The sequence below is a fragment of the Mytilus galloprovincialis genome, chromosome 12, assembly GCF_965363235.1.
Source record: "Mytilus galloprovincialis chromosome 12, xbMytGall1.hap1.1, whole genome shotgun sequence".
NCBI classification, from domain to species: domain Eukaryota; kingdom Metazoa; phylum Mollusca; class Bivalvia; order Mytilida; family Mytilidae; genus Mytilus; species Mytilus galloprovincialis.
Window position 1 is genome coordinate 58,475,009 of NC_134849.1, and position 13,359 is coordinate 58,488,367.

Consider the following 13,359-nt stretch of genomic DNA (forward strand, 5'->3'; position numbering starts at 1 on the left):
ACCAAAATAAAATTTTGAATCAAAACCAAAAAGTATACAGATCTTTAGATTAATATAACAAAGAAGTGTGTAAAGTTTTAAGCAATAATCATAAATTATTTCTGAGATACGGCGAGACATGTAAAAAAACTCTCCCCCTTTTTTACAAAATACTCAATAACTCAAAAATGAAATTTTGAATCATCACCAAAAAGTATACAGATATTTAGATTAATATAACTAAGAAGTGTTTAAAGTTTTAAGTCATAATCAAGAATTGTTTTTGAGATACAGTGCGACATGTGAAAAAAACACACCCCTGTTTTAGTTACAAAGTGTCGTAACTCAAAAAGTTTAAATCTTATTTTCACCAAAAAGTATACAGATCATTTGATCATCATAAGAAACAACTCTATTAAGTTTCATGAAATTTGGATAAGTCGTTCTCAAGTTACGGTGCAACATGTTTATGCCGGATAGACGGACAGACAGACGGACAGACGGACCAACACCGGACATTTGTATACCATAATACGTCCCGTCAAAATTTTGACGGGCGTATAAAAACAGGATAAACACAAATGTACATCTTTAATTTGTAAGGTTGGTCATTTGAGATATGACTACTGTGGGATCTCCGGCGGAAGCTTGTTCCAGTCTTTGGTGGTGTTCACAAACATGACAAAGAAGGACCATTTCCTGCAGTCTTTGGCCATGTTGGCTGCTGTTTGTAACATGTATTCATGCTGTTGTGTATCTCTGGTTGTTTTTTGGAGGTATATGTCATTGTTGATGGCTACTTTGTCCTTGATGATCTTGTACATCATTGCGAGCCTGGCCTCTCTGCATCGTTCTTGAAGACTTTTACAACCAATTCGTTAATCATGTCCTTGACACTTGATCTGTTTCTGTGGCGCTTGGTGACGTATTGTGCAGTTCTCCTTTGAACTTTTTCTATATGATCAATATGTTTCTGATGATATGGGTCCCATACTGTTGTGGCGTATTCTAGTTGGGGCCTTACTAAACTCTAAAAGTTTTGTAAGCTTGCTCTTTGATGTTTTTAGAGCCGATGTGTAGATTTCTGTGGAGGAAACCAAGGCTTCTGCTGGCTTTGCTGGTAAAGTTGTTGATGTGTACTTAATTGATATTTCATGTTTTAGTACATGGTCATGTAATACATAGTCCCATTTGATCGGCTTTTTCTTCCTGGAGAAAGTCAATACGCTACACTTTTCTGGGTGAAACTCCATCTTCAAATTTTTCTCCCATAGTGCCAGTTTATCAAGGTCTGACTAAACAGTTAGGACCATAACCCCCTAAATCAATCCCTTCCTTTAATGGTATGGAACCTTCATAATGGTACAATTTCAGAAAGATCCATACACTTCCACACAAGTTATTGTCTTGAAACTAGAAAAATGCTTATTTGGACCCCTTTTTAGGCCATTAATTCCTAAACTGTTGGGACCATAACCCCCAAAATCAATCCCAACCTTCCTTTTGTGGATTCAAACCTTGTGTTTAAATTTCATACAGATCCATTCACTTAAACTAAGGATATTGTCTGGAAACTAAGTGTCTTTGGACGATGCAGATGACGACAACAACGTGATACCAATATATCATGTATATATACGACCGCAAAAATTATCGAAATATGTTTATGCAATCTTTACTTATCTCTTTTTGATCATAGAACTGCTGACAAATAGACACAGTAATTAGATAAGGGCAGCACCAACTAGTTGACGAAGTCATAATAACAAAATATGTATTATGTTCTCTTTATATGCATCCACAGTACGTTTATGGATTTATCTTTGAAGGAACACTCAAAGCCAAATATTTAGAAGTTAAGAACGTCTTTACACTAAATCCATTGGATGTTGGATGTGTACAGATCTGTTCATTGTGTCTTATTGTGTCGGGATGTATAAGTTCCCGGCCACGTCCACTTGTATTTTTGTCCATCTGGTCCAAGAACACAGTTATCGTCCTTTGGTTTTCGTTGTCTTAATTTATTTCTTGATATTAAATGCATGAAATATTAAGTGGACGGATGTAATTACATGTTAAAAACAAGAGGCTCTCAAGAGCCTGAATCGCTCACCTGAATTTTTTTGGTTTAATCTCTCATCAATGATTATTTTGGCTTTTCAATTTATTTAAATGTTCTTTGAATCGTCCTATTTTCTTCAAAAGCAAAAAAAAATCATTTTCTCCTATGTTCTATTTTAGCCATAGGAGCTATGTTTCTTGACATACAAGGAAATGAAATATAAAATTTATACTAGATACTCTGAAACTCTGAAACTCATTTAGCCTAAGTTTGGCTGAAATTGATACAGCAGTTTCATAAGAGAAGATTTTTTAAAGTAAGTCAACATGATGAACAAATTGTGAAAAAAGTCTTTAAAGGGCAATAACTCCTAAAGAGGTCAATTGACAATTTTGGTCAAATTGACTTATTTGTAGATCTTACTTTGCTGATCATATTTGCTGTTTACAGTTTATCTTTATCTATAATAATATTCAAGATAATGACCAAAAACTGCAAAATTTCCTTAAAATTACCAATTAACAGTCAGGGGACTTACTTAAACAAGTGATTTTCTAAATCACTGATTCAAGTAACATTATTTCCATAAAGGTTGGAAGTTAGAGTTGTCTTTCTTTAATAATCACCTATTTAAGTAGTACAAATTAATCACTAGAAGAAGTGATTTAATTTTATTGTAGCTTTAAATATAGAATACTAATGATCCAGGGACTAATTATGTTTCTAAACTTATCAGAACCAACATCTGTGTTGTCTAGGATGACCAGGTCATTTCAGGTGATGACCTTGTACTGAATCTAGGATAATGACACAAAAATCACTTGTTTAAGTATCAGACCTCAATTTCCTTCCCAAAAATCACTTCTTTAAGTATCATTCTTTTAATAACCCCCACTAATTTCAACACCCCTGAACAGTGAAATTTTTATCGCGAACAGTAGAATTTTATTACATAATCTGAAAGATGAAACCTTGAACTTCACAGGAAAAATACTCCCACTGCTGGGAAAAATCTTTTAAGAAAGTATCAGTTCATTATGTTAAGCCATTATTATAGCATTTTTTCAACTAAAATAGAATTTTCAGCTAAATGATAGCATCAAAGGCATAAACCTTGCTACTGAAAAGAAGCAAAAAGTTCATTTTTTTTTAATTTTACTAATTAAAAGATATTATTTAAACCTATGTGTTTAAAATTTTGAAAAAACTACAAAATCCCAATTTGTGACAAAACCTTAAATTTGCTACTCTAATAAGTGATTTAAAAATCACTTATTTGAGTAAGTCCCCTGACTGATTAAGTGGCAGCAACCCAACAATTGGATGTTTGATTCATCTGAAAATTTCAGGGCTGATAGATATTGACCTAATGAACATTTTTACTCCATGTCAGATTTGCTCTTAATGCTTTCGTTTTTGAGATATAAGCCAAAAACTGCATTTGACCCCTATGTTCTATTTTAAGTAACGGCGGCCATGTTTTTTGACGGATCAAAAATCAAAGCACACACTTTGTGCAGGATAATCTAAGGAACAATCATGCTAAGTTTTAACCAAATCCATTCAGTAGTTTCAGAGGAGAAGATTTTTTAAAGTTAGCAAATATGATGAACAAATTGTGAAAAATTGTCATTAAAGGACAATAACCCCTTAAGGGGTCAAATGACAATTTTGGTCATATTAACTTATTTGTAGATCTTACTTTGCTGATCTTTTTTGATGTATACAGTTTATCTTTATCTATAATAATATTCAAGATAATGACCAAAAACTGCAAAATTTCCTTAAAATTACCAATTAAGTGGCAGCAACCCAACAATGGTTTGTTTGATTCATCTGAAAATTTCAGGGCTGATAGATCTTGACCTAATGAACATTTTTACTCCATGTCAGATTTGCTCTAAATGCTTTCGTTTTTGAGATATAAGCCAAAAACTGCATTTGACCCCTATGTTCTATTTTAAGTAACGGCGGCCATGTTTTTTGACGGATCAAAAATCAAAGCACACACTTTGTGCAGGATAATCTAAGGAACAATCATGCTAAGTTTTAACCAAATCCATTCAGTAGTTTCAGAGGAGAAGATTTTTTAAAGTTAGCAAATATGATGAACAAATTGTGAAAAATTGTCATTAAAGGACAATAACCCCTTAAGTGGTCAATTGACAAATTTGGTCATATTAACTTATTTGTAGATTTTACTTTGCTGATCTTTTTTGCTGTTTACAGTTTATCTTTATCTATAATAATATTCAAGATAATGACCAAAAACTGCAAAATTTCCTTAAAATTACCAATTAAGTGGCAGCAACCCAACAATGGTTTGTTTGATTCATCTGAAAATTTCAGGGCTGATAGATCTTGACCTAATGAACATTTTTACCCCATGTCAGATTTGCTCTAAATGCTTTCGTTTTTGAGATATAAGCCAAAAACTGCATTTGACCCCTATGTTCTATTTTAAGTAACGGCGGCCATGTTTTTTGACGGATCAAAAATCGAAGCGCACATTTTGTGCAGAATATACTAAGGAACAATCATGTTAAGTTTCATTCAAATCCATTCAGTAGTTTCAGAGGAGAAGATGTTCGAAAAATTGTTAACGACGACAGACGACGACGACGACGACGACGACGACGACGACGGACACCAAGTGATGAGAAAAGCTCACATGGCCTTTTAGGCCAGGTGAGCTAAAAATTGGGTGCTGAATCTTTATGTTAAGTAGTGATTTGGTCCAGTTCAAAAAGGTCAAATTTTATCACGTCTGAAGCTGTCAAACTGAATTGTACACCCCCTTAACACAGAATTGTCAATATTAGAGCTGGTAGAAGTTTCTATAATTTTGATAGTATTTGTCTGACTGGTAGTACACTACACTGTAAAAATCTTTTTAAGAAAGAGCAGGTGCGATTTTTTTAATTTGAATGTATTGTCTAAAAGAAATGCACTACGAAATAACTGTGTTCTCGGGCCGATGAGTTAAGCCTTTTTCAACTGATTCGTTCTTATGTTGTACTGTTATACTTCTGTCTCAGGTTTGGGGAGGGTTGGGGTTCCGCTAACATGTTTAACCCCGCCACATTATTTATGTATGTGCCTGTCCAAAGTCAGGAGCCTGTAATTCAGTGGTTGTCGTTTGTTTAAGTGTTACATATTTGTTTTTCATTCATTTTTTTATATAAATAAGGTCGCTAGTTTTCTCGTTTGAATTATTTTACATTGCCTTATCAGGGCCTTATATAGCTGACTATGGGGTATGGGGTTTGCTCATTGTTGAAGGCCGTACGGTGACCTATAGTTGTTTATGTCTGTGTCATTTTGGTCTCTTGTGGACAGTTGTCTCATTGGCAATCATACCACATCTTCTTTTTTATAAGCACAGAAACAAGTGAAAAGGTATATATGACCAAGAGCTACCATAATTATAGTAGCATAATTAAAACCCAACCACAAGATTTAACCTAATTACAATAAAATTTAAATATTTCTGTATGACCATGATTAATTCTCCATTATCATGATTATGGGTGACTTACCATTATTATCACATTCAATATAGTCTGCTCCTATATCTAATAACATCTTTACTTTTTCTGTAGGACCATGATTAGAAGCTTTCATTATGGATGACTTACTATTATTGTCACACGTATTATAGTCTGCAGCTATGTCTAACAATATCTTTACTATTTCTATATGACCATGTTTACAAGCCTTCATTATAAGTGACTGACCATCTATATCACACTTATTATAGTCTGCTCCTTTGTCTAACAACATCTTCACTATTTCTGTATGACCATATTCGCCAGCAATCATTATGGGTGACTGACCTTTATATGAACACTCATTTATATTTACACCATGAGAAAAACACCAAAGGACAAAAGAAATGTCTCCTATATAACACCAATGTAATAAAGCAGTATTATAGGTACCATCATCCCTTTTATCTACATGTTTCTGCCTTAGTTTATATTTATCACTCATATGTGCCAGCTGTGTCTGGAAAGATTTATCGAGACTTTTCAGATATGAGAGAAATTTCTGTCTAAACTGTGGTATCTTCATATTGATATTACTAAATACATCATGTACTTTTCCTTTTGACCAGTCATCAATCATTCTCTGTATGTACATCTGATGATACATTGGTGGTATAATGGTAATAATCTGATCCATGCGATCCTTTCTTTCTACCAAAAAACGATTCTTGATCAAACCACGTTCTGCATACTTTATCAAGCAAGAGATTATTTTCTGTCCATAATAGTAAGAAAGAAAGTCAAATATATGTTCATGGATAGCCTTGTACACACCATGTTCTTTAATTATGAATGTATCTTTAAGTGATTTCAGTTCATCCAGCAAAACAAGTCTTGATGTTCCCCAGTCGAATTTACATGCCTCAAATGTGTTCTCTATAATAAGTCTGGTTTCTTCATTCACAGGTTCAGTGAACATTTCTTCCTTCACATTGTTGTTAAACATGATGTATAAAGCCAAAGCACAGAATAAAGTGTGATTCCCTTTCTTATGGAGATTGTCAATCTCTGCTTTATAAATTAAAAATTGATTCTGGAAGAAATTTGTAATATCAAGATCAGGACTATCATTGTACAGTTTACATTTACATAGAACATGTAGAAGTGGAAAACTGTCATTTAAATCTTGAAAGTCTGCAGATGATTTGGTTTTCAAATACAACTTTGCTATTGACTGTTTTTTGGTTTTTGACAAGCGCAAATGCTCTGACAGCAGGTTACATATACATGACTTGAAAATTGACAAAGATTGGAACTTTTCATTCTGGTAGACTTGTAATCTACATGCCGCAATTATTTTTGTTTGTTTGTATTTTAGAATATTTTTTAAATCCTCCATGATGGGTAGCCATCCCTTCATGTCACTCTGATCAACAGCAAAGTGTCCACATAAATCATCAATAACAATCAATGTTCTCTTGGTTGGATCGCAAAACTTCAGAATGTCACCTGGATCTGTCACTATAAGAACATCATATCCTTCTTCTTCCATTTGTAGAGCTACAAGTCTTAGACTTGCTGTCTTCCCTACACCAGCACTAGAAGTGATAGTTACATAACTATTTTCCTTCATACATTCGAGTATATGCTGGGCAGCTCTTGTATTTATAAATTTGGTATTATTGTCCTCCCAATCTTTAAGTATCTCATTTTGTATTGCTGAAATATAAATTAAGGAATATTTAATCATTACTGACATAGATATATCTGAATAATATAGTTTATCTTTTCAATATATGAATAACCAGCTGATTTCTGTATTACATATGTATATACTGTTCACCTGATTTTTTTACACACATGTTTAATTTTCTTTGTTCATGACTGGTAAACCTATTTTGCAAAACCCCACAATTTTTTGAAAAACTGTGGTGCATGTACTTTGATAATCTGTGAGAAAAGGAAATAATTAGATGTTCATCATGAATTTGCTGTGTCACAGTAGATTATGTATGTCACCCGGAGATTTATTGTGTCAGAGGGAATTAGTAGTTTGTCCGATAAAACTGATGTGTATTGAGTCATTTATAGAACCAGTGATGCGTGAGCTACGTTTATTAATAGATCGTTGTATATAGATGTTTACAGAATCCGTTATACGTGAGCGAGGGTTATCAATAGATCGTTGTATAAACCAACTTGAAAACTGGGCCCATAATAAACCAGATGCTCCGCAGGGCGCAGCTTTATATGACCGCAGAGGTTGAACCCTGAACGGTTGGGGCAAGTATGGACACAACATTCAAGCTGGATTCAGCTCTAAATTTGGATTGTGATTAAATAGTTGACACAGCATAGGTTTCTGACACAGAACGAATGTGGTCTAATATACTTAAAATATTTGTTTTGCCTTTGAGCAATTCACTATGCTGTTGAATATTAATTATGAAATCTGAAATGAGAAAAATTTACCCCCTCCCCCATTTTTTTTTCACATCCCCCTTTCCCTATTTTCAACACTGATCTCAAATAAATTTCTAATGGAGTTTGCAACAATAACTACTCATTTAAATACATCATAAAATATTAAAATGTAAAAAAAGTGCTTGTTATCACTGAATGGTAAAGATTGTTTAATTTATCAGTTGGTAGTAAAAGTGAATATACATTGCATATTGTATAAAACAATGATTTAAGTTGATTCAGCTACTATTCTGGACAAAGAAAGATAACTCCAATTGAAAATGTCTTGCTATTGTACAATAATGTGCAAGTAGATATTTCTTGCTATTGCGCAATACTGTGCAATTGAAAATACTTGCTATTGCACAATACTGTGCAATTGAAGATTTCTTGCTATTGCGCAATACTGTGCAATTGAAAATTTCTTGCTATTGCAAAATACTGTGCAATTGAAGATTTCTTGCTATTGCTGAATACTGTGCAATTAAAAATTTCTTGCTATTGCACAATACTTAATATAATAACTTTGGATCCTGAATTGAACCAACTTGAAAACTGGGTCAATAATCAACCAGATGCTCCACAGGGCACAGCTTTATACAACCGCAGAGGTTGAACCCTGAACGGTTGGGGCAAGTAAGGACACTACATTCAAGCTGGATTCAGCTCTAAATTTGGATTGTGATTAAATAGTTGACACAGCATAGGTTTCGGACACAGAATGAATGTGGTCTAATGAACTTCAAATATTTTGTTTGCCTTTGAGCAATTCACTATGCTGTTGAATATTAATCCTCTCAAAAAAATGTTTGAAGAAATTTTCTTTTCATTTATGAAATCTGAAATGAGAAAAATTTTACCCCCCTCCCCTTTTTTTTCACATCCCCCTTTCCCTTTTTCCAAAACTGATCTCAATTCAAATTTCTAATGGAGTTTGCAACAATAACTACTCATTTAAATACATCATAAAATATTAAAATGTAACAAAAGGTGCTTGTTATCACTGAATGGTAAAGATTGTTTTAATTTATCAGTTGGTAGTAAAAGTGAATATACATTGTTTATTGTATAAAACAATGATTTAAGTTGATTCAACTACTATTCTAGACAAAGAAAGATAACTCCAATCAATTGAAAATTTCTTGCTATTGCACAATATTGTGCAATTAGATATTTCTTAATATTGTGCAATACTGTGCAATTGAAAATGTTTGCTATTGCACAATACTGTGCAATTGAAGATTTCTTGCTGTTGCACAATTAATACTGTGAAATTGAAAATTTCTTGCTATTGCACAATATTGTGCAATTGAAGATTTCTTGCTATTGCTGAATACTGTGCAATTGAAAATTTCTTGCTATTGCACAATACTTAATATAATAATTTTGGATCCTGATTTGAACCAACTTGAAAACTGGGCCCATAATCAAAAATCTAAGTACATCTTTAGATTCAGCATATCAAAAAAGCCCAAGAATTCAATTTTTGTTAAAATCAAACTTAGTTTAATTTTGGACCCTTTGGACCTTAATGTAGACCAATTTGAAAACGGGACCAAAAGTTAAGAATCTACATACACAGTTAGATTCAGCATATCAAAGAACCCCAATTATTAAATTTTTGATGAAATCAAACAAAGTTCAATTTTGGACCCTTTGAGCCCCTTATTCCTAAACTGTTGGGACCAAAACTCCCAAAATCAAACCTAACCTTCCTTTTGTGGTCATAAACCTTGTGTTACAATTTCATAGATTTCTATTAACTTATACTAAAGTAATTGTGCAAAAACAAAGAAAAATGCTTATTTGGAACCTGTTTTTTGCCCCTAATTCCTAAACTGTTGGGATCATAAACCTTGTGTTTAAATTTCATAGATTTCTATTTACTTATACTAAAGTTATGGTGCAAAAACCAAGAATAATGCTCACTTGGGCCCCTTTTTGGCCCCTAATTCCTAAACTGTTCAGATCTCAACTCCCAAAATCAATCCCAACTTTCCTTTTGTGGTCATAAACAGACTTGGGGTCAATTACATTGGAATGTAATTAATTAAATTACACATTACATTGTAAAAATGGTCAATTACACTAATTACACATTACACAGTTTTTGAAATGTAATTAATTAAATTACAATTACTTTACTAAAGTAATTAATTAAATTACACATTACATTTCATCATAATATTTGTTAACCAATATTATACATGTATGTATAATGTATGTGTAAAATACTCGTGTAAACATAGTTTAAGCGTTGCATTGATAATCATGAGTAATTTCAATGTTTTGTCATTTAGTCTGCATCTCTCTGGTCTGTACACTTTGACAGCCATTCTCAAAAGTATTTCTATAGGAGCTAATGTGGCATATATCGCTTGATTAGAACATGGAGGTATTATACTTTCATAATCAGTAGATGTGTTGATAGAGAAGGAAATTAGTTCCTATTAACTTGCCAATACATTAAGGGGTATTTTGACATCTCAGAAGTGAAGTTATTTATTTAAAATCAAACATGGCATGAATAAAGAAATTATAAATAAATAAAGAAAAAAAAATCACTTAATAGTTATTAAAAGGTATGCTTGTCACAACATTGAAAATAATTTTCAGTACAAACAATGTATATCATGTCTATTTCTTAGCAATATTTTGCTAATTAGATAAAATACATGTAATAGTGGCATTGCCCCATGGACATTTTAATCTGATTAATTGCTGTTTGTTTTTACAGCTGTTAATTTTTATCTCTATAATCCTTTTGTGTATACTAATTTGACAAAATGATTGTGTGCAGTAAATTTAAATTCAAAATGAACTCTCATAAAGATTTTTCAGACATTTTTTTGTTTTTGTTTAACATGGTGATTTATTACTTTTCAATCTATTTAGTTAAAGATCTTTCTTTAAAACATATGTATTAAGACTATTCAGAAAAAATTCTGTTGGTCAAATAAGTAATATAAAAACTTTAGAATAAATTACAGAAAGTATGTGATATCAATATTTGAAAAATAAATATAATTTTACAATTTATATTATTAAACATAAATCCTTATCATTAACACCATAGAAGTACATGTAATTGAAATGTAATTCAAAAGTAATTGAGCATTACATGCTTTTTTCAATGTAATTAATTAAATTACCATTACAAGTAATTAAAAAAATGCTCAATTACACATTACATTCAATTACATGGAAAATTGTAATGCATTACACTTAATTACCATTACATTTTTAATTACCCCATCCCTGGTCATAAACCTTGTGTTTAAATTTAATTGATTTCTATTCACTTTTACTAAAGTAAGAGTGCGAAAAAATGAAAGTATTCGGACGACGACGACGACGACGACGCCAATGTGATACCAATATATGACCAATGGGGTCGTATAAAAATCTAAGTACATGTTTAGATTCAGCATATCAAAGAACCCAAATAATTCATTTTTTGATGAAATCAAACAAAGTTTAATTCTGGACCCTTTGGGCCCCTTATTCCTAAACTGTTGGGACCAAAACTCCCAGAATCAAACCTAACCTTCCTTTAGTGATCATAAACCTTGTGTTTAAATTTCATAGATTTCTATTTACTTATACTAAAGTTATGGTGCGACAACCAAGAAAAATGCTTACTTGGGCCCCTTTTTGGCCCCTAATTCCTAAACTGTTCAGATCTCAACTCCCAAAATCAATCCCAACCTTCCTTTTGTGGTCATAAACCTTGTGTTTAAATTTAATTGATTTCTATTCACTTTTACTAAAGTAAGAGTGCGAAAAAATAAAAGCATTCGGACGACGACGACGACAATGACGCCAACGTGATACCAATATATGACCAATGGGGTCGTATAAAAATCTAAGTACATGTTTAGATTCAGCATATCAAAGAACCCAAATAATTCATTTTTTGATGAAATCAAACAAAGTTTAATTTTGGACCCTTTTGGCCCCTAATTCGTTGGGACCAAAACTCCCAAAAACAATCCAAATCTTCCTTTTGTAGTCATAAACCTTGTGTTACAATTTCATAGATTTCTATTAACTTATACTAAAGTAATTGTGCAAAAACAAAGAAAAATGCTTATTTGGAACCTGTTTTTTGCCCCTAATTCCTAAACTGTTGGGACCAAAACTCCCAAAACCAATCCCAACCTTCCTTTTGTGGTCATAGACCTTATGTTAAAATTTCATAGATTTCTGTTAACTTATACTAAAGTTATTGTGAGAAAATCAAGAAAAATGCTTATTTGGGCCCTTTTTGGCCCCTAATTCCTAAACTGTTGGGACCAAAACACCCAAAATCAATCCCACCCTTCCTTTTATGGTCATTAACCTTGTGTTTAAATTTAATAGATTTCTATTTACTTTTACTAAAGTTAGAGTGCGAAAACCAAATGTCTTCTGACGACGACGATGCCAACGTGATAAAAATATAAGACCAACAAATTTTCAATTTTTGTGGTTGTGTAAAAAAAAGAAAATTTACTTATTTCTGAACAAAATATATAATTAGAATTCTTTGATGACATTCTTCAAACGTTTTGAGACCAGTCCATGGTAAAATATGAATTTATTGTTTGGGCTGTTCCAAACATACTTTCTATGTTATATGTTTTTTTATGAACAACCTAGCTACCAGACATCATTGAATGATGATGTAAAAATATGCATTTTACGGGAAAATGCACAATTGAGAAACTGAAAATGGGTTTGTCCTTTATGTTGATATTATACCACTCACTGTCCCTCGTTATAAAATATTAACCATAAAAGGCATATCCATGGTAAAATCAGAAAAATCCCCCATAAATTATTTCTTAAACACACTTTACCTGTAAGTACAGAAGGACTGCCATGTACTGGACTATTGACAATAGCACTAATGACTTTAGGTTCCTGTTTCAGTCGTCTCTGTCGTTTCTTAGGTGGTGGCTGAAGTGGCTGCTGCTGCTGTGGCATCATCATCTGACCATCACCGAACATTTCTGGGAATATCTGGTCCATGGGTTTCTTTTTCCGCTTTCTGGGTTCTGCCGGAGGCTTCCTTTTTTTTCTAACCTCTTCAAATTCTTTTCTTTTCTCTTCAAAGGCCTGCTTTGTTATCTCTATGAAAACAAAATTCTTTATTGTTTTAAGAACCGTTCAAAGAAGGTGTCAACAAACCTCCACTCGTGTCAACACTTGTGGAATTATTCACAATTAACACCTGTATAATTGACATTCTTGGTGAAATTATTTTGACGCTAACTATTTATCATGTTTATAAATATCATTTACCTATTTACTTTTATTACAAAAGTTGTAAATTTATAAAGTGAGCATGCCTTAGTGGAGTGATTTTTAGCATACAGTAAGTTT

At 32.5% G+C, this 13,359-nt stretch overlaps 1 protein-coding gene across 1 annotated transcript in view; it reads right to left on the minus strand.

Moving 5' to 3' along the window:
* Nucleotides 1-13,005, minus strand: part of LOC143055144 (uncharacterized) — a 49,766-nt gene extending 36,761 nt beyond the window's left edge. Inside the window, exons 1-3 of the mRNA XM_076228286.1 lie at nucleotides 12,834-13,005; nucleotides 7,039-7,248; nucleotides 5,581-5,877 (exon numbers count right to left, since the gene is read on the minus strand). Of these exons, the coding sequence (XP_076084401.1) occupies nucleotides 5,581-5,877; nucleotides 7,039-7,248; nucleotides 12,834-13,005 (679 nt within the window). The remainder of the gene's footprint in view (nucleotides 1-5,580; nucleotides 5,878-7,038; nucleotides 7,249-12,833) is intronic.
* Nucleotides 13,006-13,359: the final 354 nt, after the last annotated feature.